This window comes from Podarcis cretensis (assembly GCF_951804945.1).
Source record: "Podarcis cretensis genome assembly, chromosome: 8".
In the NCBI taxonomy this organism is placed as follows: domain Eukaryota; kingdom Metazoa; phylum Chordata; class Lepidosauria; order Squamata; family Lacertidae; genus Podarcis; species Podarcis cretensis.
Window position 1 is genome coordinate 90,838,002 of NC_137177.1, and position 27,414 is coordinate 90,865,415.

At 45.4% G+C, this 27,414-nt stretch overlaps 1 protein-coding gene across 11 annotated transcripts in view; it reads left to right on the forward strand.

The window, feature by feature from the left end:
• The window catches only part of GPAT2 (glycerol-3-phosphate acyltransferase 2, mitochondrial), a 70,737-nt gene that overhangs the window by 32,231 nt on the left and 11,092 nt on the right, over positions 1-27,414 (forward strand). For 10 of the 11 annotated variants that reach the window (XM_079987463.1, XM_079987456.1, XM_079987459.1 and 7 more), the window contains 8 exons: positions 1,572-1,671; positions 3,990-4,126; positions 6,535-6,634; positions 17,185-17,394; positions 18,771-18,881; positions 19,048-19,133; positions 23,376-23,494; positions 26,941-27,011. In XM_079987463.1, the coding sequence (XP_079843589.1) occupies positions 1,572-1,671; positions 3,990-4,126; positions 6,535-6,634; positions 17,185-17,394; positions 18,771-18,881; positions 19,048-19,133; positions 23,376-23,494; positions 26,941-27,011 (934 nt within the window). The remainder of the gene's footprint in view (positions 1-1,571; positions 1,672-3,989; positions 4,127-6,534; positions 6,635-17,184; positions 17,395-18,770; positions 18,882-19,047; positions 19,134-23,375; positions 23,495-26,940; positions 27,012-27,414) is intronic. The other variant, XM_079987457.1, reaches the window with a different exon arrangement.

Consider the following 27,414-nt stretch of genomic DNA (forward strand, 5'->3'; position numbering starts at 1 on the left):
CCTATTTATCTACTTGCACCCGGAGGTGCTTTCGAACTGCTAGGTTGGCAGGCGCTGGGACCGAGCAGCGGAAGCGCACCCCGCCGCAGGGATTCGAACCGCCGACCTTTCGATCGGCAAGCCCTAGGCGCTGAGGCTTTAACCCACAGCGCCACCTGCGTCCCTAATGCTATATAGGATATAGTTTATCAGCTAATTGGTCAGCAATTACTGTTTGACCTTGCAGTGGTGCTGTTGAATGACTTTGATACTTCATTTTAAGGAAGAGAGGGAATCTTTTGGTGACTGTGAAAACCTCTATCAAGAGATTAGAGGAAAGGGGGGGTTCCTATATTTTATTTATTTATTTAAATGATTTATAGCCTTCTCTTCATCAGTATTGATGCCAGGGTGGATTACAACATAAAGTAAAAAACAGCAACAACCAGAACAACAACCGCATTGATACATAAACCACAATGAAATGCAAAAAATAAAAAATAAAAGAATATACTGTATATAAGCACAGTTAAGAGATGGCTAAAAACAAATCACAATACACCCACAGCAACCGGGCTATATAGCCCCTGTATATATATGGTAAAGAAATCAGCTCCATGTAACTGTTCAGTACTTTGTTATAGTACCCTTGAGAGTATTTAAAAACGGCTGGGAGATTCTGGAAAAGGATTGATGCAAGATTCCCCCCCCCCCTTCATATCAATGATCTTTTGGTAAATCTTTGCTCGTTGGCTTGTGGTTTTTAAAAAGAAAGTGAGGGGGTGAGAGAGAGGCAGCGAACTTCCTTCAGGAAGTCCTTTGAAACCTACAGATGAAAACCGCAGTGCATAAGAGGCTTCTTATTAACCCAGCACCTTTCATCAGCTTCAAATTAACACAAGTTAGGGACTAATAGGAAAAGCAGCGGCAGTGAGTGCATGCAGTTAACTCAGAGAAAGGGCTGATTAGCTCAGAAGTTCTCTTTCCTCGTTTGGACGGGGTGGGAGTGATGATGGGGAATGAGCTGTCTGGCATGATTGTAGGTGGGGGTGCTGCCAACCGTAGTGCTTTGCGGGGGGGGGGAGGTAGTCTTTGAGGAGAGAGAGAGTAGCTGCTCAGCTTAATGGGAATAGTCAAAGTTTTTTTGGGGGGGCAGAGTTTTAGATTTCCTGTTGCAGTTATGAAATGCATAAAACATAGACAATATAACTTTTCAATAGCTATGACCATCTTTGGGACCTTGCTGAATCCCTCCTTGTTTAAATCAGATCAGAAAGCAGAAACTTGTACCATTTCAGATAATTTCATTTTTCTTATTTTTGTGTGTCAAAGAAATCGTAGATTATTGGCTTGCACTTTTAATCTCTATACATTGTTAGGTGCTCTAAGGGTTGAATAGTGGCAATAATAATCTGTCCCAGAAAGCAGTAAGGTACCCTGGAAGAAGGCAACAGAGCTGTGGTTGCCTTTCTCACCTCTCCCCCCAAAGGCTTTGATTTTATGTTCCCATGCCACTTGGAGCCTCTTAAGAGTTGTAGTGATGCTTTGCGGGTTGTTTTTTAACCTTACTCCCACTTCTCCTCTACCTTCAGGCTCAGCCACTGGGTTCTGCTAAAACTTCTGAATCAAATGTTCCTTGGTGTGATAATCCACAATGGGCAACTGGAGATGGTGCGCAGGGCTGCTGAGGTGGTAAGGGATGCTGTTTCCTGGGTGGATGCAAGAGGGTTTCCAATTCCCAACAGTACTGATAGCTTCATTAACGTGTCACTCCAAAATTCCAGACCCTCACCCAAACTGATGGCAAAATTTAGTGCTAGTTTTGTGTGGTGTAGTGGTTAAGAGCGGTAGACTCGTAATCTGGGGAACCGGGTTCGCGTCTCCGCTCCTCCACCTGCAGCTGCTGGGTGACCTTGGGCTGGTCAGACTTCTTTGAAGTCACCTCACAGAGTGTTTGTTGTGGGAGAGGAAGGGAAAGGAGATTGTTAGCCACTTTGAGACTCCTTAGGGTAGTGATAAAGCGGGATATCAAATCCAAACGCTGCTTCTTCTTCTTCTTCTCCTCCTCCTCCCAAACTGAGTAAGTTAATGAAGCCCGTATAACTGACCTTGCAGGGGGAAAATTATAATGTGGGAACCATATTTTGGGAATGCAAATGGGCTTGGTAGGATGCTAGAACAACATAGGAGTGAGTGCCTGGTTTTTATTCCCATGCTGCCTCTTGCTCTGAAGACTCCTGTTCATGTGCATTCCTTTTTCTTTTTCTTTTTCTTTTGTTGTTCATCTGCGTGCAATCTCATTAACTCAGAGTAGATGATAAAAGCAAGAGCAAAGCAAAAAATAAAATAAAATATGGAAATAATGAGTGGGGAAGTGGAAACAAAAAGAAGAAAGAGAAAGAGAAAAATAAAATAAGATAAAAGAAAAGAAAACCTTAGCAAAAAAAAAATACATGCAAGCATCTTTCTTCTCTACTTTTTGTTAAACAATTTTTTTTTATGTTAAGGTGTCTCAGTCATTCATTTCCATTCCCATGAAAAGCCCAAGATAGGTTCCCTATTATTGATAAATAATACTGCATCATATTGAATAATACTAAATTTTTCCATCCATGTCTATATTAAAGCTTCTTCACTGTGATCACACATTGAGTCCATTTTATTTTTATTTTTCAGTATATGTCCACTAGCTCATATCCAGTTCTGTATGTTCAGTTCCATTTCTTGTTGTATTCCACTTTTTGTATTCCATTTTTATTTCTCATTATATGTCTAAGTTCATGTCCAGTTCCATGTTTTCAGTTCCATTTCCTGTTCAGTTTACAATGGTATCCCAATCTCATTCCCTAGGACAGGGTTTCTCAAATTTGGGTCTCCTGCTGTTTTTGGACTTTAGTTCTCATCATCCCTGACCACTAGTCCTGCTAGCTAGGGATGATGGGAGTTGTAGTCCAAAAACAGTTGTAGACCCAAGTTTGGGAAACCCTGCTCTAGGACCTTCCATTTTCCTCCCCCCCCCCATATTTTTCCAGAGGCAATACCATAATTCTAATAGCAACATTCTTTGAATTTGCTCTAGATTGTATGCAGTCCTTTCTCTCTGCTAACGCTAAAGAAATCCCAAAGCTGCTCATGTGCATTCCTGAGTTTCTTGATCATTGAGTACCTAACCTTTGAGTCCAGCTAAATGTGGGCTTTATTCCTCTTGCATTTATGTTGGAGGTTTCATTGCAGGTATTGCTGGCCTGGTGCCAGTCACAGCCTTTCAGCCTCACATCTGCGGTATGAGGGTCATGATGCTGACCTGCAAAGCTTCTTTAGGGTTTGCTAAGAGAATGTTTGGGAGGAGCCAACCAGGTGCCCTCTAAATCAGGGGTCAGCAACCTTTCTCAGCCGTGGGCCAGTCCACCATCCCTGAGACCATGTTGTGGGCCAGACTATATTTTTTTTTTTTTGGGGGGGGGGGGATGAACAAATTCCTATGCCCCACAAATAACCCAGAGATGCATTTTAAATAAAAGGACACATTCTACTCATGTAAGAAGACACTGATTCCCGGACTGTCCATGGGCTGGATTGAGAAGGTGATTGGGCTGCATCTGGCCCACGGGCCTTAGTTCCTATCCCTGCTAGATGTTTTGGAGCGCAACTGCCATCAGTTCCAGCCAGCTCAGAAGTTGTAGTTCAAAATGTCTGCAGGGTAACAGGTTGGCTAAGGCTGCTATAGAAATCTGTTTAAGTGCTAAGTATTGGATTGTTGTTTTTTTACACTGTTAAGCATACTTTCTGCTTTTCAGAAGAAAAGGAAGCTTTTATTTTGCTATCCTTACTTATGCTATTTTAACTGTTCATGAGCCATGTGTGGTTCCTGAGCCAGACCGCCCCTGCCCCCCAGCCTTTCGGGTGCTCTGATGCCTCTTTTGTTACATGAAGCTTTTGCACTGTGCCCTCTTTGGTATATTGTGTATGTTTGCTGTTGCTTAGGACTGTTGTTTTTCTCTTGCCTCCAGCCTGATGTTCCTGTGGTCTTTTTATCAACCCACAAATCTCAGTTGGACAGGCTGTTGCTTCAGCTCCTTCTCATCTCACAGGGCCTAGGCACACCCAGGGTCACTTGTGAATACAAAACCTATCCTTCAAAGTGCAGGTAAGATTTCAGTCTGGAGTGCATTTTGAGATATGAGAACACGTTTTTTCACACATTTTTCTGGGATTCTCTCCCCAACCCCTTTCACTTTCAATCTGCTTGGGGGTATTTGGATTTAGTTTCATTCCAATATGCCATTTGCTAAGCCCTCCACTCTCTCACTCAGCCCCTGACTTGAAATACATACTTCAGGATGGTTGTTAGGGTTATTGGTGTTATATATTTGAATTGTTTTGAATCCTGAAAAAACGACATCAGCCTTTGCCATCCTGGTGTCCTCCACCTGGGAAGTCGTAATCCAATATCTGGGAGGAGGCAACAGGTTGGGGAAGCCTGCAAACTCCCAGGAGAGACGTGTGGCTCAGGCACGCTGCGGGCCAGGTCCCACGGTAAGTGCTGCCCCCAGCAGCGTGCCATTTTGTCACCCCCCTCAAGGATGATACCTTCCTATGCCCCTGGCTGTGCCTAGAAAGCATGGGTCCGAATGGTTTTCCCTTTGCCCTGCTCCTTTCCAGGGGAAAGCCCACTTCTTAGCAATAGGTCGGAACAAATGGCAATCCGTGGAAAACCTGAGTTGCCTTTTTGATCTGAGCACTAAAGAGCGGTTTTTCCTGGGGGAAAGCAGCAGGGCAAGAGGAAGTGTGGATCAGCCCAAAATTTCTATGCCTTGTGCTTAAACTACTATAAACTAGTCGAAGCAAGTATTGCCATAGATGGACATAGCTGCCCCTTTGCTTCCATTTGCTTGCTTGTGCTTTTCCTCATATTTGGGTGCCACCCCTCAGCTACTTGCTGGTTGAGGTTGTGTTGCATCAGCATTGCAATTCCTAAAAACGCGCCCTGATAATTGTTGTCTAGTTTCTATTTGGCCATTCCAGGCTGAACCCACAAGGTATTGAGTATGGAACCCCAATATTTTCCCAATAAAGGCAACTTCTGAATCTGACCACTATGTTGTTATGCTCGAAACACAAACTCCCTCTTGGTCTGGAAAGGCAATTTCCCTTTCCTCTTCACCCAGGTGGCCTCCTGCCTTTGTTGCCATCTGACAGGGGTCCCTTCCAGAAAGAGTTTAGGTGGTGGAGAGAGAGAGGGAGAGATGCTCTATTAAGAAAACAAAAGTCCATGGTGGGAGAATGGAGGGAGAGAGTCTGCTTCGCCACCTCACCCTGAGGTTTAACCCAGAAAAGCCCAACTGCCCCCTCAGTGCAGTTTCCCCCATGCAGCTACAGAGGCTTGGCTTTCAAGGCTGCAATTGTATAGTTGCCAACCTAGTGCCCTCCATCTGTTTTGTACTACAACTCCCATCATCCCCAGCAAGCCATGGAGGGAACAAGAAGTGGCATCAGGGTGGTGAAGAAAGGTTTGAAGAGTCTGACGCTGGCAGTGTTTGTGAGCGAGGCCTTTCCCACTTCTGATTATCTCCCCTTTCCCCGCCCCTCAGTTTGATTCCTTATGGAAGTTTCCCTTCCACTTGTTCTCAGTCTTGCAATTAGTGTGGGTGGTTCTGTCTTGAAAAAGCTTTTACCACTTCTGCTGATGCTGAGTGCCGTTTGGGTCTAATAAATCAGATTTCTTAAGTCTTATTAAATGAAATAACAATATTTTAATAATTTGTGGAATTTGCATAATTTGTTCTGCCCACAATGAACTTGCGGAATTAAGTTTTCCAGCTGGATAGATTTGGATATATGATTCTTTCCACCCAGACCTTTGCGTCCCCCCACCCCATCACGAATCTATTAATAACATTAGAAAATTGAAAAAATCTGCATAAAGATAATGCTTTATTGTGTTTCTCTAAAAAGCCCCTGCAAACTTATTTAAAACATATACATGTTCTTATTTTCACACATATTTTTCTTCATCATGCAGAGTATTAAAGCTGCTGGAAGACCTTTTTCAGGTCACCTCCTCACCATACGTTTAAAGCACCCTCATAGCACATTAACAATCATGGCTTCCCCTAAAGAATGCTAGGAACTGCGGTTTATTACTGGTGCTGGGGGGCTTCTCCTCACAACTCTCAGCATACTTAAACTATGGTTCCCAGGATGGGGAAAGTGGTAAAAAAAAGTGCTTTGAATGTTGATGTGACCAAAGCTTATTTCCACAGCTAGAATTTTGTTTGCATTCTTTGGCTGACAGGATCATAACAACAATTTATTGTTTATACCCCACCCATCTGTCTGGGTTTCCCTAGCCACTCTGGGCGGCTCCCAACAGAATTAATGATGATGATGATGATAACAACAACAACAACACCACGATAAAATATCAGACATTAAAAACTTCCCCAAACATCCTAAGTTGCATCCCACAGACCAAATCCTGTTCCTACACAGTAGGATCTGTGGAGGACCCAGGCTCTTAATAAACCAGCCCTTCTCTTGCTCCTCTTTGTACAGAACCCTGCTGGCGCTCCTAGGAGGGGTTTTCCTGCCGCAAGGAGTGGAACAGGCCCGGGACAGTGAGCAAGGAGTCCTCTCCAGAGCTGTTTTGGCTTCAGTAAGTTTAGTGTTGGATCTTTGGAAGGAAGGGAAGTTCTGATTGCTATGGGCTGTGAGCACTGCGGGTGGGTGTTGGTGCTGAGGGGAGGAGGAGGAGGAGGAGGAGGAGGAGGAAGAGACTTGGCTGAGAGTTTTGAAGTCACTTCTAAGAATACTTGACCAACAGCCACTTAATGTGACAATTTGTCATACTGCATTGACTTTCTCACGGGCTCCACAACAGCATTTCATCTTGTGAATGACCAGATGATGTTTCCTCACATTCTGGCTTTGAGGCTTGGTTAGAATCATAGAATCATAGGATCATAGAGTTGGAAGAGACCACAAGGGCCATCGAGTCCAACCCCCTGCCAAGCAGGAAACACCATCAGAGCACTCCTGACATATGGTTGTCAAGCCTCTGCTTAAAGACCTCCAAAGAAGGAGACTCCACCACACTCCTTGGCAGCAAATTCCACTGTCGAACAGCTCTTACTGTCAGGAAGTTCTTCCTAATGTTTAGGTGGAATCTTCTTTCTTGTAGTTTGGATCCATTGCTCCGTGTCCGCTTCTCTGGAGCAGCAGAAAACAACCTTACTCCCTCCTCTATGTGACATCCTTTTATATATTTGAAGATGGCAGGTGGCACTGTGGGTTAAAGCCTCAGCGCCTAGGGCTTGCCGATCAAAAGGTCGGCGGTTCGAATCCCTGCGGCGGGGTGCGCTCCCGCTGCTCGGTCCCAGTGCCTGCCAACCTAGCAGTTCGAAAGCACCTCCGGGTGCAAGTAGATAAATAGGGACCGCTTACCAGCGGGAAGGTAAACGGCGTTTCCGTGTGCAGCTCTGGCTCTGGCTCTGGCTCTGGCCAGAGCAGCGATGTCACACTGGCCACGTGACCCGGAAGTGTCTCCGGACAGCGCTGGCCCCTGGCCTCTTAAGTGAGATGGGCGCACAACCCCAGAGTCTGTCAAGACTGGCCCGTACGGGCAGGGGTACCTTTACCTTTACCTTTATCATATCACCCCTTAACCTCCTCTTCTCCAGGCTAATCATGCCCAGCTCCCTTAGCCGTTCCTCATAAGGCATCGTTACATATTGCATAGTGCCACATCATATTGCCACATCAAAAGTGGTCATGTATGGCTGAGGCAACCCAGTCAGGTGGGTGGCATATAAATAATAACAACTACAACAACTATTAGTATTATTATTATATGAGCTAAGCTAAATGTGACGTAGGAGATGCTAGTGTGGATCTCCTGGTATCCTTCTCTTTGCTTGAACAGCTGCTTGGAGAGTTCAGGGATTTTAACCTGGGAACTGGAAAACTGCTAGTTGACGCTCCATATCGAGAAATGTTCAGCTTGTTCTCCCTTGAGTCCCTGTATGCCAAAACCTTGTTGTGGACATGTAGTATTGGAAGACATTCCTTAGGGTGTGCCAAAGTAATCAGCCAATCTCCAGGGTATGAATTACAAAAGTCTTGATTTTTAATAAATGAGGAAGGAAGGTTGAGTGAGAGAAATACACAGAGTACAAGACAAAATAAAAGCACAGAGTCAACTAGCTAACTAGCCCTAGCAAGCTACATTTTCCACATAAGTGCCAGAATTGCATTGAGTCTTCAATATGCTTGCCGGAAGACCAAAGTAGCACAATGCATCCCATCTTCATTTTGGGTGATGTGAAGGGTGGATAATTTGCAGCCCAGATGGACCCAGCTAGTGGAGGGTAACATGGAACAGTAGGTGTGAATGTCGGGTAGTATTTTGAGTGCTTACGAGATGGGCAGCCAGGGTGCTTATGGCAGATATTTGGGAGGGAGGTGGGGACCAGTTTCTTACTGCTGTACTAGATGTTTCTTGAGCATCTAAGCCTCACCTTTGTGTGTACAGGTGAAGCATGCTGTCTCTGGGGCAGTGTCTGCTTTGCTCAGTGAGTGTGTGGGTTTAACACACATACACAAAATGTGCAGGTTCCCTGGGTTTCAGTGCTCCCTTCTGGTGCTGATATTAGCTGGAGTTGGAGCAGAGGAGAGAATAATCCCTTTTCCCCCTCCCTGAAGCTAATTGCAACTTGGAAGGGGTCATTTAAATGGGGGGGGGGGAAATGGTATGTGTATGGGGGGGGGGTTAAAGCTCTCACCTAATGGTTGCATTTAACTAAAGGAGGTGTGACATGGAAGATCCATGATCAGATCTAATTTAGTCCTAAGGCAGGTTCTGATGGTTCAGTATTCTGAATCTTCCCCAGAGACAGGCAGAGAAAGCTGGAGGTTTATCTCTGCTTATTTCTCCTTTAGCAGCCAATTGTCCCCAGGGGTTGGAGCTGGGACAGTGAGCTGCTAAAGCAGAGAAAGGCGGCCAATGGTTCTGCTTCTCTATTTCCCTAGGATGCTCTCCAGCCTTCTCCGCTTGTCTCTGAGGGAGCTCTAGAATTTTCAGTAGTTAAGGCAGAATGCACCCATGCAGAAAGCCCTCGTTCAAGTAGGACTGACACATGGAAAGTGCTTAATGCTTGTCCATTCGCTTGTTACTCTTGGAATGTCTGCAATCAGTGGTCCATATGTGCGTGCGTGAGCATGCTGTTGTAATGCTAGTGGTTAAGTTTACTTTAAATGTGACCAGGCATGTCTGGGAATATTACACAGGTTCCTGTATCCTGTGTGGCTTAGGCCATTAAGAGCCTGGCTGAAATGTGATCACCCCATAATGAATGTAGCTAGGGTATAGCCAGTCAATTCAGACAGCTATGCTGGCTTTGTAAGGATGTGGGTTGAGTGGATCCATTAAAATGTTGGTATGTGCTGAATATTACATCTTAGGTCATTTATTTAATGATTTGTAAAAGGTAAAGGTAAAGGTACCCCTGCCCGTACGGGCCAGTCTTGACAGACTCTGGGGTTGTGCGCCCATCTCACTTAAGAGGCCAGGGGCCAGCGCTGTCCGGAGACACTTCCGGGTCACGTGGCCAGCGTGACATCGCTGCTCTGGCGAGCCAGAGCCGCACACGGAAACGCCATTTACCTTCCCGCTAGTAAGCGGTCCCTATTTATCTACTTGCACCCGGAGGTGCTTTCGAACTGCTAGGTTGGCAGGCGCTGGGACCGAGCAGCGGGAGCGCACCCCACCGCAGGGATTCGAACCGCCGACCTTTCGATCGGTAAGCCCTAGGTGCTGAGGCTTTTACCCACAGCGCCACCTGCGTCCCTAGTGATTTGTAGAATGGTTTAATTCCATCTGCCTACAATGACCTTTGGGACGCAGGTGGCGCTGTGGGTTAAAGCCTCAGCGCCTAGGGCTTGCTGATCGAAAGGTCGGCGGTTCGAATCCCTGCGTCGGGGTGCGCTCCCGCTGCTCGGTCCCAGCGCCTGCCAACCTAGCAGTTCGAAAGCATCTCCGGGTGCAAGTAGATAAATAGGGACCGCTTACCAGCGGGAAGGTAAACGGCGTTTCCGTGTGCGGCTCTGGCTCTGGCTCTGGCTCTGGCCAGAGCAGCGATGTCACGCTGGCCACGTGACCCGGAAGTGTCTCCGGACAGCGCTGGCCCCTGGCCTCTTAAGTGAGATGGGCGCACAACCCCAGAGTCTGTCAAGACTGGCCCGTACGGGCAGGGGTACCTTTACCTTTACCTTACAATGACCTTGCAGAATTTAGCTTTCATTATAGTCAGATTTGGGGGCCTTACTCAAGCAAATTGTGCTGTCTTAGAACTCTTTGAGCCTTCAATTTGTAGGCTTTTTAAATTGCTATGGTTAAATAGTTTCTGTTCTGAAACCAGAACATCACAAATCTATTGAACTTACTTTTTCTTCTCCTAAATGCCTGATGAAAACCCATTTTTGCCCACAAGCTGTTTCTCCAAAATGTATAGTTAAAAAGAGGACTACTGGAGGAACACTGAAGTGTATAGATGCAGAGCTGCAAACTCACCCCCCCCCCCGGGAATATGGTATGGGGAGGGACAATCCTGATGCTGTGGCTCAGCTATCAGAAGTTAGCTCCAAATGGAATAGGTAGTCCTCTCTCGAGAATCAGAAAGGATACTAATACTGTTGAATTAGTTCCCACTGATTGGAAGTGGTTTTTTAGACGAAATTGGGAAGCGACAGGACAGAGCTTTCAAGGAATTCAGGCTAAAACTGATGTCATGGAACATAGCTGGTTGGCATTCAAAGCAGAATAGTAAACGCTGATGAACTATTTTGAGTAATTTGATATTATTCTGCTACAAGAAACAAGGCACAATGACTCTGTAATGCTTAACGGATACAAATATCACTCATTGACAGCCACTCCCTCAACAAAAGGTGGTAGGGCCAGTGAGGGTCTAGCCGCTGGCAGAGGAAGAGGAGTGCAGGGGGAGCGCACCGCCCCCGGCAGCGCAATCCCCGGGGTGCCATCACGGCTGCCCCCCCCCCCGGCCTGCACTGGGCGCCCTGCCCCCAGGACGTGCGCCAGCCCCGCCCCCTGCCTGCTCTCCGCCCCCCAGTGCCGAAGCATGAATCTCCGCCACTGGGTCTAGCATGTTTCATCTCCACAAAGTTGAATACAACTAAAACAGCCATGATTCCATGCAAACCGTTTGCAACTGCTGTCTTGGTTATAGTTTTGAAAGTATGTTTAATGCTGATTAACATCTACATACCACCTTATCAAAAAAAAAATCTACTGTAAATATTATCTGGACAGAACTACAGAATTATATAGAATCCCTATATCTTACTGCAGTGTTTATCATTGCAGGGGATTTTAATGCATGTATTGGAGCCAACAATGTAAGTTTGTACACCCATTACAAACAGAGTTTGAAACCAGATATTTACTTAGCCAGAAGTACCTCCTGTTTGTTTAAAGATCATAGATGTAATTATTCAGGGCTTTATTTAGCCCAAGTTCTAAGGTGGAGGGACTTGCTAATATTAAACAGTATGATAGAGTGAGATCAGCCTGGGGAATATACCCACTTTGCGAAGCATGGAGATAGTGTGATAGATTATATTGCGATCTGATCTCACGATTTGCATATAAGTTTGTCATGGAATTTGAGGTGGGCCATAATATTGAAAGTGTTCATTTACCTCTAACAATGGTACTAGTAGGCCCAGTATTTAACAATTCTTCCCCCAAAACTCAATTTATCTCTAATGCAAACTTAGGTGTAACTGCAGGCAATAGAATTAATGGATACCAGTACTCAATCTAGCACTGACACCTTATTCATGCAGATGATTTAAGAACTATTCATACTGCTATCATCTCAGCTACCTGTGCTGCTGAGGTTATGAATTTGTTTAAGATCTTGACTGACAGGTGGCAAGATGACTTGAGAACTGAGATGAAGATCCAAGTGGCTCAAGAATATCAATCAGATCTTCCAGCTGGTTTGACAAAGAGTGCAAGCAGGCTAAAAGCCAGCTGAAGAGAGTTTACCGCAAATATAGGAACTCTAATTTACCCCTCTTAATTAATGAATATGTTTCCCTCAGACAAGTATAAACTTTTGCTAAGATGGAAAAAACAGAAAGCAGAAAAATGTGCTTGGCATCCAGGTTATTTCCTGAAGTTTTGGGCCACAGCAGTAGCCATCTCTAGATTCAAAAAGGGCCTTACATCTGATCCAGTTACCGTATTTTTTTGCTCAATAAGACTCACTTTTTCCCTCCTAAAAAGTAAGGGGAAATGTGTGTGCGTCTTATGGAGTGAATGCAGGCTGCGCAGCTATCCCAGAAGCCAGAACAGCAAGAGGGATCGCTGCTTTCTCTGCGCAGTGATCCCTCTTGCTGTTCTGGCTTCTGAGATTCAGAATATTTTTTTTCTTGTTTTCCTCCTCACAAAACTAGGTGCGTCTTGTGGTCTGGTACGTCTTATAGAGTGAAAAATACGGTAATTATAGACCAATTAGTTTGCCACCTGTAATTAGAAGATTATATGCAAAGCATCTTTATAATAAGCTAATTGATTGGATAGCTGATGAAGCTATTCTTGCCGAAGAGCAAGCAGGATTTAGACAAGGCAGATCTGCTGTAGACCATTGCTTTGTACTTGCCCATTTTACAGATATCTTAAGAAACCAGGTGGTGTGCTATATGCAGCTTTCATTGATCTGAAAGCTGCATTCGATTCAATCCCTCAAGTAAGACCATGGGTTAAGTTGAACTCTTGCAATATAGATAAAAGATTATTGTTCTTGATTAAATGTCTGTATAAAAACACTGTGCTGATAGTGCGCTGCTCTGCAGATGTTCACAGAATCCATACCAGTGACAAAGGGAGTTAAGCAAGGTTGTATCCTAGCTCCCGCACTGTTTAATTTATATATAAATGATATTGTCCAGAGTTTAACATCCCCAGAGTATCGTGCCTCTAAATTGGCCACAAAAGCCATCTCTATATTATTATACGCAGATGATGCAATACAAAAGTGGGCCTAAAAAGATTGATGAGGGCATTCTCAGGCTACTCCCAAAGAGGACAGCTGGCTGTGAATTACAAGAAAACTGAAGTCATTGTGTTTTCAAGAAACTATAGGGCCCATAGATGGGAGATGGATAATCAGTTGATCAAACAAGTTAAAGTCTTCAAATACCTCCACCTTATTTTTCAGTCAACAGGGTCATAGGGAGCACATCAGAAATATGCAAAGGAAAAAGCGTCTCAAAGCACCAAAATTCTGACATGCTTCTTCCATACAAAAGGTGGCAATCACATACCATCAGCACTTGAAGTTTTTAAAGCTAAACCCCTAGCCCAGTTATTATATGGGGCTCAGATTTGGACAGACGTTCACTTTGGAACTACAGAAGCTGTTCTATCTAAGTTCCTAAGGCAGTCTTTTTCTGTTCCATCCTGTTTTCCAAATGTTTCATTTCTCTTGGAGGCTAATCTTCTCTCTGTGGAATTACAGATTTGGTGTAGGTTAGGACATTAAATTATTGGCTTCGGCTAAATTTAAACCCCAACGATCTACTTACCCTTAGTATCTCAAGATTGTCCTGAGAGCGCTTGGACTAAAATGATCAACCAAAAGCTTTAATTTTCTGGTTTATAACCACAACAGTGGGCGTCAGTAAAGCAAATAATTTAATTAGACAGGGCCTATATGTTATTGAGTGACAGAATAATTTCGCCACGAGAAGGAAATTTTGTCCATGGTATGATTATTTTCCACCTAGTCATTTTGACACATTGGCACCCTATTTGGAAAATTTAACAATTCCAAAATACAGATGCGCTTTCACTTATGCAAGAAGATTAAATATACTGCCTTCAGCTGTACTTGAGGGTCAATTTCAAAAAATCCCACTGGAAAAATGGTTGTGTCCCTGTGGAGATGGCAGTATTAACTTGCACTGTTTATAAAGATTTGAGGAGTGAGGTTATTACCCCTCTACTAGTACCCACACCAGGTCGCTCAACCATTGCTAATGTGTGCTTTCGTCTAGCAGATCAAGATAATCAGATGACAGTAAAAACTGCAAATTTTTTAGCAGGGGCAATTAGAATAAGATCTATTATTTGATTATTGATGGAAACCTCCAGAATGTATTTTGTATAGTTAACTTTTTACCTCTATCTTCAGTACATTTTATTTTATTTTATGGCTATGGCTAGTGGCTGATGCAAATAAAGATTCTTCTTCTTCAAATGATGTATCTAGCTATAGTATTATGCTTCATTAGAGCTGAAATGAGACTTGGTGAATCTGAATCTCTGCTGGGGGGGGGGGGAGTCAATTTTTCTTTGCTCATGTTTGCCTGGTGAGGGAACACCAAATAGCCTTTAGTGTCTAAGAGACTAGTGATATTCATGCATGGTCTCTTCAGAAAAGCACAAAAGACAATTTGATCTTTTCGTTCAGTGGGGAAGCAGGTTTAAAAACCTGCACAGCTTGCTTCCTCAGCCAGAAAGTGACAATTGCATTTGCAAATTTTCGTTATAATTTCCTCCTCTGCCAGACACCTTTGGGGAAAGCACAAACATCGCTTCCCACTCACAGCAGCCCCAGCAGCCGCAGCCCCATTGCACAGCCTATCTTCTACTGCAGTTTCATTTGCCCCGCAGCCATGTGGATGTTGGCACTTCCATGTGGCAACAGGCTCCTCTGTTTCATTAATGGTGTATTAGCTGAACCCCTGGATTGTGTGTTCATGTCATGGGCTCTGAACTGCTTTGATATTTTTGAAATGGGCCTTTTTCCTATTTGCTTGGCATGAAGACTTATTTGTAAAGTTGGTTGGAGCATAAGGTCAGGCAGATGGGTCATCTAATTGAGGGCTCATCTCCAAATTGTGACTGTTGAGGTCAGTGCTTTTTTTCAAGAAAAATAGGTGCTGGAACACATCATGCAGTTGTTACAGCAAGTCACTAGGTGACTTGCAACAGCCCAGAGCAGATGCTGGTGCCCCTGGTTCTGGTGCAAGTCAAAGAAATGTGCCCCCGCCTCCCTCCCTCCCTCTCTTAGATTCAGGTGGATGATATGGGCAGATTGGAAGGGCCCTCATGCAGATGCCCGTGCCTGCAATGGTAGAGGCCTGGCTGGAAAGCTTAAAGCCCATGTGGGAGGCTAGGAGTGGCTAGGAGCTAGGTGGAGTCATAGTTCTTTAAGAAAAAAGTGTGGACTCGCACATGCTCACTCACATCTTCCGTTTTGACTTGAAATGTTCATTTTGGGCTTCTTAGAAGTAGGTAGAGGCAAAAAATGTGTGTGGGGAGCACTGGCCCACAATGGCGTCCACCTGAGAGGTGCTGGAACTGCTCTGGCACACTGACTGAAAAGCACTGTTTGAGATGCCCTCAAGAAGCTCACAAGCAGAGCAAGATAGAGATAGCTCTGTCCTGATGCTTGCCCCAGCTGCTAATAATTGGAAGTATACTGGAGATTTAGCTGTTGCAGTGGCTGTTACTATGTTTAAGTCATGCAGGGGGCGTTCTATTGTCAGGCTGAACCTTCTGCCAGTTTGTTGTGTGTTTTTAGTAGCTCTTAAATTCTTCTTTTTGGGTGATCACTCGTAGCCAAAGCCATATCTTCCATGAACATGATCTTAACAGTGTGTCTGTAAGTGACTGTGGAGGCCACTGCTGGACCTGCACATCCTGCCACAGTGGGGACATAGGTTTCCGGGCAGGAGTAGATCACAATGAGGATTTGCCTAATGTTCCTCCCTCTTAGCTCATTTCTCCCAGTGTGGTGTAGTGGTTAAGAGCGGTAGACTCATAATCTGGTGCAGCTGCTGGGTGACCTTGGGTTAGTCACACTTCTCTGAAGTCTCTCAGCCCCGCTCACCTCACAGAGTGTTTGTTGTGGGGGAGGAAGGGAAAGGAGAATGTTAGCCGCTTTGAGACTCCTTTGGGTAGTGATAAAGCGGGATATCAAATCCAAACTCTTCTTCCCTTTCATCCTGAGTTTGTGCTGCTTCAAAATCCATGATGCCTTTGGTAAATCTCCAATTGGAGCGCTCACAGGCCAGTGTTTCCCTGTTGTCAGTGTTTATACTACATTTTTTAAAGATTTGCCTCGCGGGTGTCTTTAAACCTCTTTTGTTGTCCACTGGCATGCTTTCCATTCTTAAGTTAGGAATAGAGAAGTTGCTTTGGAAGACAATAATCAGGCATCTGAACAATGTGACTAGTCCAACAAAGTTGATGTTGAAGAATCTTTGCTTCAACGCAGGTGATCTTTGCTTCCACCAATACACTGGCATTAGTTCGCCTGTCTTCCCAAGTGATATGTAAAAATTTTTTGGAGACACTGTTGATGGAATCTTTTGAGGAGTTGGAGATGGTGTTTGTAAGTGGTCCATGTTTCACAAGCGTACGGTAAAGTTGGTAGTACAATAGCTTTGTAAACAAACATTTTGGTTTCCGTGCGAATGTTCTCAAACGCTCTGTGCTTCAGTCAGGAGAAAGCTGTACTCGCAGAGCTCAGGTGATGCTGCATTTCAGCATCAATGTCGGCCCTTGTAAGAAAAATGATATTGCAGTAGAGAGAGAATATTTCTCAGTTTATTATTCAACAGACTTGCATGATGTCATCCTCCTGCTTTTTCATTGTCTCCCTACACCATTACTCCAAGTGAAAAAGTCTCATCTGCTCCAGCCTGGACTTTGCAGCCTCTATAAATTATGCAAATTGAAAGAATACACACAATTGCTTCTGCAATTTTTATTATCCTGCCTGTTTTTAGGACTTTGCCGGTCATGGGGGAGAGTGAAGAGCTATGAAGAGGAGTACTGACACCTTGCCCCTACCCACTGGAAATCTTATTGCACTATCTCTCTAGCATCTGGTATTTTGGCAGATGTTGCTCACACAGTTTCAATAATATATTCACCAGCATAAGGGCTTTTTTTTTTTACAGGAAAGCTTATATTCTCAGAGAGCAGAATTTTGTGTCCAATACCATTTGCTGTACAATTTTTGCATGCCAATAGAATTTTATTTATATTTAAAATATATATTCATCAAAAATTGATTTTGTTCTGGCATGCATCATCAACTAAAATTTATCAGTAAACATGTTTCTGTTAATTTGGTGCTTGAGATCAGGGATTTCTCTCTCCCCCCACAGTATGTTGAGGAAGTTCTCCGGAGTAGACAACCACTTCTGATCTTCCTGGAAGAGGCCTTTGCTGGTGCACCACAGGTCTCTGCCTCCAGCAGGGAGTGGCTGAGCTTGGTGTTCAGTGCATTCCATTCAGGCACTGTCCCTGACATCATGATTGTGCCCATTGGAATCTCCTATGACGTGGCTCCTGACTCTGGTTACAGGGGGAAAGTGGTAAGAACTGCTGTGGTTGGGTCTGGAGGAGCTGAAACTCCATACTTGAGAGTGGCTGGGACAACTCAGGCAGGGTAATCATCATCATCATCATCATCATTTACAGCAAACAGGTGGGACCTGCAGTAAAATATTCCATGTGGACTACTCCTGTTTTGGGTCCATGTAAACCAGATGGCATTCCATGACCAATGAGCATACTCAGTCCTTCTTGTTTTTGTTTTGTACTATTGCAAGCCCCGGGGTTTCTTCAGGTCTGTTGATACTGCCCCTCACCTCTTTCTGTGTGTTTGGCACCATTTTGGCTACAAAAGGATCAGCACTTGAAGAATGAGTTTGCTGTTATATTCCATGCCCACTGAGCCATGCTCAGTCATCATTCATGGGGTGTGGGGATAGGGAGGTGAGGTGTGTGGAATCACTGGTGCCCAATCCCTGCTACATAAAAGTACTGGATTTCTCCATTTATTTCTAAAGGTACTTTTCATGTCTGTCCAGGACCTGACATATCCAGACCATGAGATGGTTCTCTCTCTCCTTTGTATATCTGCATCTCTCTCCTTTTCCAGACCTGCCTGCAACCCCAGCTGCCTGCTTTCTCTTAGTATGGGCAACTTGTCACTGCGGGAGGCCACTTTAAAGAAATGTCCCCATCAGTGCCTGGAGCTACCCAGTTACCTCTTGCCAAGGAAGGGAGTATTGAGGAGGAGCTGATAGTTGTTACAATCTTCCGAGTGGGCTTCTTTAATATTTCTCCAAGCACTTTGTCTATATCTTCAGGCAGCAAAATTGGAAATTAACCCAGTCAAATAGAACTGGAAGGTGCTCTGGATATATCTGTGGAACAAGCTGTCATAGCTATGGCATCCAGCATGAAGTGACTTTGAGTGATTTCACACACACACACACACACAGAGAGAGAGAGAGAGAGAGAGAGAGAGAGAGAATATTGGTGCAAGTAGAAAACTAGTATATCTGGGAGTCAAGTACAGTGGTACTTCTGGTTACGTACTTAATTCGTTCCAGAGGTCCGTTCTTAACCTGAAACTGTTCTTAACCTGAATCACCACTTTAGCTAATGGGGCCGCCGCGCCGCCGCAGCACAATTTCTGTTCTCATCCTGAAGCAAAGTTCTTAACCCGAGGTACTATTTCTGGGTTATGGGAGTCTGTAACCTGAAGCGTATGTAACCTGAGGTACCACTGTAGTCTGGAACCTCTCTCTTTACTTGCACAGTCTTTGTTTTACTTAAGGAGTATTAAAAATAATTGATCACACACCTGAAGGTTCACACAGAACTCTACTCCTTTAGGATTCTGCTGCATATGTTAACCAAGTCTGAATTAATATTTTTAACACTTGTTCTGTTTTCCCAGAGCCCCACCCAGACCCTCAGCCTCTGGACATCCCTGTGGACCATCTGCAGAGCTGCTTGTAGAGGACTGGGCTGTGTCCGGGTTGATTTTGCTCAGCCCTTCTCTTTGCAGGTAGACTCCTGTTACATTCAACCCAGACTTGTGAGATAAGAAAGAGAATTGCTGGGGAGTGACAAATCTTCCCAAACCTCTGGTGGAGAAGGTTGAGCTGACTTTAATATGGATCCTCTGGTGGAATGGGTGGCATTTTAATTGGCTTCTGTTCCTTTCTGCCTAGGAGTATGTAGCAAACAGCCTCTTCAGGCAGAGCGGTTCTGGAAAGTGTCTGGAGGAACTCCTCTTACCAGAAATACTTGGAAAACGGTAACTCAGCTCTGGAGTTGTGGTGGCCCACACAGGTTAGGCCTACGAAGTGTAATCAAGGTGTGGCAAAAACTTGACTCTCAATGTCACTTGTAAGACAAGTGAAATTCTTTTGAGCAGTGGTGGTAGTGGGGTGTCTGAGAAAAGTCAATAACATGCACTGTTCCATGTCATCATGTGCTGTCTGTGCCTCAGCACATGTGCCCCATTACTGAGAAGGTTGAGCTGACTTTAATATGGATCCTGAAGAGATCGAAGGTCATGTGGCAAAATACACAGAGGAGAATAAAGCGGTCCCCAAGGAGAAAGAAATTGACCTTTCCTGCTGGGGGTGGGAATTTGGGACTGGGGGCTGTCTTACCATGGGATGAGTTGGCAAACAAGAAATCCAAAAAAACCCACACAGTCAGCAAACTGTTTGAAAATCCAAATTAGGAGACATATAAAGCCCTTGGGAGGGGTCCTTCCAATTGAGTCCGTCTAAAAATAGTGTTGGGACACGGGTGGCACTGTGGTCTAAACCACAGAGCCTAGGGCGGTACGAATCCCTGCGACATGGTGAGCTCCCGTTGCTCGGTCCCAGCTCCTGCCAACCTAGCAGTTCAAAAGCACGTCAAAGTGCAAGTAGATACCATATTTTTCGCCCCATAGGACGCACCAGCCCATAGGACGCACCAAGTTTTTTGGGGGGGAAATAAAGGGGGAAAAATTATTCCCCCCCCCAGGCGCTTGTGGGGCCGGCAGTGGGGAGAAGCACTCTTCTCCCCGCCGCCCGCCTTCAGACCAGGTCCGGGGGCAGTGGGAAGACGCGCTGCGCCTCCCAGCTGTCCCCGGAGCTTGCGGGGCTGGCAGCGGGGAGAAGCGCTCTTCTCCCTGCCGCCCACCTGCAGACCAGGTCCGGGGACAGCGGGAAGACGCGCTGCGCCTCCCCGCTGTCCCCAGAGCTTGCGGGGCTGGCGGCAGGGAGAAGCACGCGTCTCCCCGCCGTCAGCCTCCAAACCACATCGGGAGACAGCAGCAGGATGGTGGTGTTCCGCCTCCCCGCTGTCCCCCGACCTTGTGGGGCTGGCGCTGCGGCTCTCCTGAAGCCTGGAGAGCAAGAGGGGTCGGTGTGCACCGACCCCTCTCGCTCTCTAGGCTTCAGCGAAAGCCTGCATTTGCCCCATAGGACGCACACACATTTCCCCTTCATTTTTGGAGGGGAAAAATGTGTCCTATAGGGCGAAAAATACGGTAAATAGTTACTGCTCCTGTGGGAAGGTAAACAGCATTTCCGTGCGCTGCTCTGGTTTGCCAGAAGCAGCTTAGTCATGCTGGCCACATGACCTGGAAGCTGTCTGCGGACAAACGCCGGCTTCTTGGTCTATAGAGCGAAATGAGCGCCGCAACCCCAGAGTCATCCGCGACTGGACGTAACGGTCAGGGGTACCTTTACCTTTACCTTTAAATGTAGTGTTGTCATGTTGCTACATTGTGCATTTAAAGCACCTGGCTTCCTCTGAAGAATCCTGGGAACCGTAGTTTACCCCTCAGAGTTACAGTTCCCAGCACCCTCAACAAACTACAGTTCTCAGGATTCTTGGGGGAAGTGTGGATGCAACCTTTTTCACCAAACTAAATGGACTGTTAAAAAAAACAGACTGCTTTTCAGTGTTATGTACATTTAATCCTGATCACATGCTCTTTGCTGTGTGGGTATATGGGGCAGGGTCAGAAATAAAGGGGTGGTGTTTGTTGGCATAACAGGCTATGGGGAGAGGAGGGTTAAACCTTTGCACCCCAAGTACCATGCTGACAAAAAACACCCCTCTGTGGAGCAATTAAGCTTAGGAAGAAAGCTCCCACTGGGGTCAGTAGGATCTCTTCCTGCTTCCTAGTGGGATCTCCCCACCCCATAGCTTAATTGCTGGGTGGTGGGGTCTTAAGGTGCTCCAGGCCAGAGTTACGCTTTGGTCTAGACTCTAGAGCCTTCTGGCTGTTCATTTTACAGTGATGAGGTTCCCTCCTTTTAGATGGGAAAGAGAATCAGAAACTTCCTCAGAGATCTTAAGGGAATGAAGATGAGACAAGTATGAGCCATTTTTTTAAAGACCCATAAGTCTGCTTCTAAGAAACATGTTGAAATGGCATGCAGAAGCTTACAGGAAGCCAACAATAAACTCAAAAGTCACAAATTTGCAAGTGACAGATAATCAGCTTCTTCTGAGTCAGAAGCTGAGCAATGCTTTCTGCTGACCAGGGTCTTCACATATTTATGTGAGGATGTAGTGGAAGAATCCTGAACTGTTTAACTAAAAATACCTCAACAAGGATACTATAGCTTCAGGTTGTCTCTTGATACCTTTGATCAGTGCATGACCTCAGGAAAATTTTAGATTTCTTCATAACAATAGCTTCTGCAAGAACAGCTAGAATAATATCTCTTTAGCATCCAAATTCCCAGCAGAAGTAAACCTTGATTGCAACCAACAGCAGGTCTTGCGTACTTGTCAGAAATTAGAGCTTCAGCATCCTGTAAGCCTTTTAGCAAGCAAGATGGAAAACCTCTGGCTTCTTGTCAGACTCTGGACAGCTAAGATCACAGGCCTTTAATATAAACTATAATTAGGTTGGCTTGCCGGTCAGCTGGCTAGTTAAAAATTGGCAGTTGTCCACCAATGGTTTGACCAGGGTCAAATATTCCAAGAACGCTCTTGTGTGGATGGCAGGCTTAATAACTTAATGTTATTATGGTGTCATCTGCTAGAATGGGAGGCTTTGCTCCCTCAGCCTGCAGCAATCAGGAGCAAATGTGGGAGCAGAACAAAGTTACTCCCATTCATCAGTGGCAAAGACAACTGCATAGAAGGGTGGGAGGCTCAGGAGGAGCCAGTTACTGATATGCAGGCATACCCTACATATGCAAATCTACAGGTGAATTGCTGCAGATAAAGAGATTTGAATAGCCTAATTGAAGAGTCAGTTAAACTGCTGGGAGACAGAAACTTTTGCTAGTCTACAGTAAATCATCCAACAATTTTCCCGTAGATCCATGCCCACCTTCTGCCCACCCTGGCAGTTTACTAAACTAGATGGACCAATGGTTTGACTTGGTAAAGGCAGCTCCTCACGATCCTTTCTGACAATGTCTGCTTTAGTTGGTGGTGTGTGCCAGCTGAAAACAATGCTGAAAGCCTGTAATGGGAGCGCTGGTATAAGCCTTAGCAGTAAGGGCCTCTGTAAGCTTTAAAATAGGAGTGAGGAACCTTTCTCGTGCCAAGGGTTGCATTATCTCAGGGGCAACCTTCTGGGGGCCACATGCCAGTGGGCAAAGCAACAGATGCATTTCTTACCTTTTGTCCTGTAGGCTATGGCCCAGTCATGAAAAACCAGAAGTTTCTATGGCACCCCTCTCCATCCTCTAAGCCTTGCCTTGTGTTGGGCAAAAGCAGTTGTGGAGGCCACAGGAAAGGTCTGCTGAGGGGTTGTGGCCTGGGAGGAATCCTGAGAGCCACATCTATGCCCCTGGCCTGAGCTTCGCCAGCCCTGCTTTAAAAGTTTCAGAAGCTACTGTGGAATGTATGGCTTAATTTCTAAAAAACGGCACAGGTCTTGGAACCGACTGTTTATTCAAGAGGTACTGCTGAATCTGTTTTTAAAAAGGCGCATGGTCAAAATTGGCGGTGTTAAGTGGGTATGGCTAAGGAATACAAGGCAAGTGTTGCTAGAGGGAGCTCCCATTGCTCTGTCCCAGCTCCTGCCAACCTAGCAGTTTGAAAGCACACCAGTGTAAGTATATAAATAGGTACCACTGCGGCGGGAAGGTAAACAGCGTCATGGTGTTCCGTTGCGCCAGAAGTGGTTTAGTCATTCTGGCCACATGACTAAAAGTCTGTCCTGAACTTAGCCTTCCAGGGGTCCTTTGCCTTTCACTTCTACCTAGAGTGTCAGAGTGGGACCATGAAGATCCAGGTTCAAAACTCCACTTCACCATGAAGTTCACTGGGTGTCATCACTTTTTAGCCTACTCTACTGCGTTTGGTTGTTGAGAGGATGAAGTGTGTGTATGTGTATGCAACTGCTTATGCCTTTCTGAACTCCTTTGGAGGAAGAGTGAAATAAAAAAATATATGTTAATAAATAGATAAAGGATTAACACTACTAGCCCAGGGTGTGTGGGGAAGCAACAACATCTGTACTTGTGATATTGTTTTTGTAAAAACTGTTCATTCCCCACCATCCTTCCCTTGCCCACCTTCCTAGCTGTAGCATTTTGGATTGTGAGAAACTGGAACAATGGTCACCAGGGTCTAAAGGCATCATAGCTCTGAACACAGAACAGGAAATACTGGTGTACAATTTGGGCCTACACACACTGAGCGGTGAGTAGTAATTTTGTCTGGGATGGTTGTTTTATTGAGAAGGCAGATGCCTAGCCATTCTTGCACAGCTTTTGCAGTGATTGATAATTTCTGCTTTGGACTACATGAGTCTAAGGGGCCCATCCTGATAGGAGGTGGTTTGCTGTGGCTCTGAATGTTTCTGTGCTCAGGCCTGGCCTTCCAGTTTGCTGGGCATCATTCTGCTGCATTTGTGCATCAAGGCATCCCTGGAGCTCAGCATGACACAAGCAAGTCCTCCCCAAAAGGGGGACAGATCAAAGGCATTTAAGCAAAATAAGAATATTTTAAGAAGTGTCTCTTTTCCCTTGGCATAGGGAGGCCCTTGGTCATCATCCAGAATTGGTGGGGAGTCCGTGACTCTCCTCTGCTTCTCAGTTGGGAAGGACTTGCTTGTGTCATGCTGAGCTCCAGGGATGCCTTGAGGACTTGGCAAAGTGCAGTGCAAGAACACTTCCCAGCTTTGAGGTCAGGAGAAGGTCAGGAACTCCTCTCTGTGGCACTGTCCTCCAAGAAGGCACTCAGAGCACCCCCTGACGTTCAGTGTGACCCCAGTGGTGGCCCATGGGGCTCCTCCCTGGCTCCAGGCTCACAAGGGCAGGGGGCCTGCCTGATCCAAAAGAATACGAAGGGACAAGTGAACTTGTGTCAATTCGGGTAACCTTCTGTCTGTGTGTTGGCTAACCGAAAGGCTCTGCCGAGTAGCAAATCACATTAGGTTGCTCTGAACTGCAGTCACAGTCTTCCCAGTTACATAAAATATTCAACTCACGTGTCAAGGTGTGTTTTTTTAGTTTATTGCTCGTCTCCCAGATTGTGGATGTAACTTTCCAATTATTGGTTATTTTAGTATAATACCTGAACTGCTCTGTCTTCGCTAATGCACAGGCTGCGTGACTTTCTGCAAATGGCTCACAAGCGTGTGTGTCTGTCCCCCCCCCCCCCGCCCTCACTTTATGATTTGGGAAAAGAGTGCTTTGCCCGGGAAAAACCTGTCTTGCTGAGGCGCTTCCCTCAGCCAAGGGGGTGGGCAGCCAAGAACAGAAACTGGCCCATTGCAATCAGTTTCTCCAGCTAAAAGGGCAGCTCAGGCACCCCACCAAGTGCAATCTCCCTGTGCGCCTTCTCGTAATGCAGAATTTTGCCCTGCAATCATAATCCCCCTTCAAGAAGCACATTGTGGAGTTGGGAGAGGTGCAGAAAAGCACAACCAAAATTCTTAAGAGGATTGAGCGGCTCCCCGGCGAGGAAAAATAGTTACAATGTTCAAAAATTAGGGTGATTAAACAAACTGTGGAAGAAAAGAATATGAAGATTCCTCTTTTGAATCAACTAAAGAGAATAACAACAAGCTACACTTGCTTTGTTCTGTCTCTTTGCAGATGATCTTTTAACAAAAGATAGTTACCTTGTTTTGTTCTTCTCTTCTCCCTAAATGTTAGGAGCAGCCTGAGGCCCTATCACTGATTTTTCTCTCTGACCCTTTTGAAGCCCCCCCCCCCCATATGCCCCCTCCCCAGTCTTGCCATTTGGACACAAGGTTGGAAGAAATCTGGGTGACAGGACCACATGCACAATTAGCGGGCAATGAAAGGCCTCTCTTCTGAGCTGTGAACTTTCCTGCAGAGGAAGCAGCCCTTTCAAGTTCCTCTCTGCTAGCCAGAGCTCCTGCAGTGCTCAATTTTCATCTTCATCTCGTTCATGACTTCTGTTTTATCCTTGGCTGCAGGATCCAGTTGGATCAACCCCCACTCTCCTTCCACTAGCCAGGCTTGGCCACCTGCCTTATTGTGCACATTTGCAGAAGGGAGGATGGGCTGAGGCAGACTGTGGCTCTGGACTTCATGGGCTTGAATGGTGGGCCTGTGGCAGGACATCGTTTAGAGACGAGGAAAACTTCCATGCCTTTGAGCTCTCATTATGAGATGCAGAGTGAGGGGCTACTTCAGGTAGCAGATGTTTGGCCAGCATGAAGGATTGGATGGATGCTTTTAAAGGATGACATATTCATGGAGGAGAAGGCTATCAATACCTGCTAGCCACAATGGCTATGCTTTGCCTGCACGGTTGGAGGCAGAAATGCTTCTGAATATTACTTGCTGGAAGCTACAGGAGAGGAGGTTGCGTTTGTGGTTGAATTCAGTATGCAGGTTTCCTATTGGGGCATCTGGGTGGCCGCTGTGAGAACAGAATGATGGACTTAATGGTACAGTCAAACCTCAGCTCCCAAACGGCTCCATTTTGTAACGTTTCGGCTCCTGAATGCCCCAAACCTGGAAGTAAATGCTCCAGTTTTTTAATGTTTTTCAGAAGCCGAACGTCCGACGCAGCTTCCGCTTGAGTGCAGGAAGCTTTTGCAGCCAGTCGGAAGCTGGGTTTCCAGAATGAATTGCGTTCGACAACCGAGGTTTGACTGTACATTGGCCTGATCTAGCAGGCTGTTCTTATGGGAGGCAAGCAGATCCATATGGACTGGGTCACTCTGCCAAGGAATTGTCTTACATGAATTGAAATGGGTGGGTGCTACACAAGAGCCTTCTGCTCATCTGTGCACAACATTCCCTTCCTTTCAATTAGGTTTGCACAGGAGATCTTCCCTTTTGATTGTGCCCCATGGTAAATGGTGGGAGCCCAAGATATTTTGAAATGGCAACCTGCCACATTTTAAAAACAAAATCCTATCCGTGGCTTAGTTGGGTGATTTTCCTGATACAAGGCTTTCCCCAAATTATCTTGGGTGGGAAGTGTTTCTGTATGGATATTCCATCTCTGCATGTGAGCATATGCTCTCTGGTGTCATTTCTGATATTCACTGAGTGCCTTTTCTCAGAAGCAAAATAACTCAAAAAAGACAATTATCTGTAAAAAGGATCTGCAGTGATACAGAGAGCCATTAGAGTTGCAGGGATATAATTGAATGAAAAAATAATAAACATTTTCATATTATATTATGGAGAATAGATTGTGCAGATGTGTTTAATTTTAATACTTTATGCAAGAGACAGAATTTGGCTTCCTTTTTTATAATGACAGAGAGTTAATATAATTCTATGTGTAGCACTCCCCCCCCCCGGCAACCTCTTTCCAGTGTTTTATCTGGTTGTTAAGCAGGTGCAGGTTCTTTTGTACAAATGGTGAGTTCTTTATACTCCTTTGTATTGCATCCTGGAGTGAAAGGTTACAGGCTGACCACTGGCTAGAATTGCCCAAGTCTCCTTATCTTTTCTGACAACCTGACCCACAAGGTCCCACTGAGCAGATGTGGTTTGGCAACAGTAAATGTTGTATGCTGTGTGGCCCCATTTTACTGGCTCACCAGCCCACCGTATTTTCAACATGTAGCATTTTCCACATGGAATCATAGGCACTAGCAGTTAACCATGTGGTTTCTTCTCTCTTTCTCTCTCCTCCTCCTCCTCCTCCTCTAGCTGGTGTATCCTGTTCTGCCATCATGGCTGTACAGATCATGTCTGCACTCTTTCTGCATAAACACAAAGAGGTAAGAATGTGAAAAGGAGCTGGATCCAGGATTTCATTTTCTTAAGTATCCCTGAAGCAACGGGGGACTTTTGACCCTTTTTAGTGGCACCTCTGGGGATGATGGGAAACTGGACTTGGTTCTGCCAAACTTCATATTCTGCTTACCTCGAAGACCCCAGGGATAAGGGTCTTGGAGACCCAAAGATCTTGCAAAGAGAGGCTGTGGTTAATCCTTATTTTATAAATGGGGTAACAGAAATGGGGGAGAGCATGAGGAACTTTTACCAGTCTAGGTTTTGCACACATATGTAAAATCTTAAAATGCAGTGTGCATGTAAGAAAACACACAATCACAAAGCAGCTCTTTGAGAAACTGTCTTTCTGTCTCATTTGTACAGTCAGTGGCCTTATTAGGTTTGCTG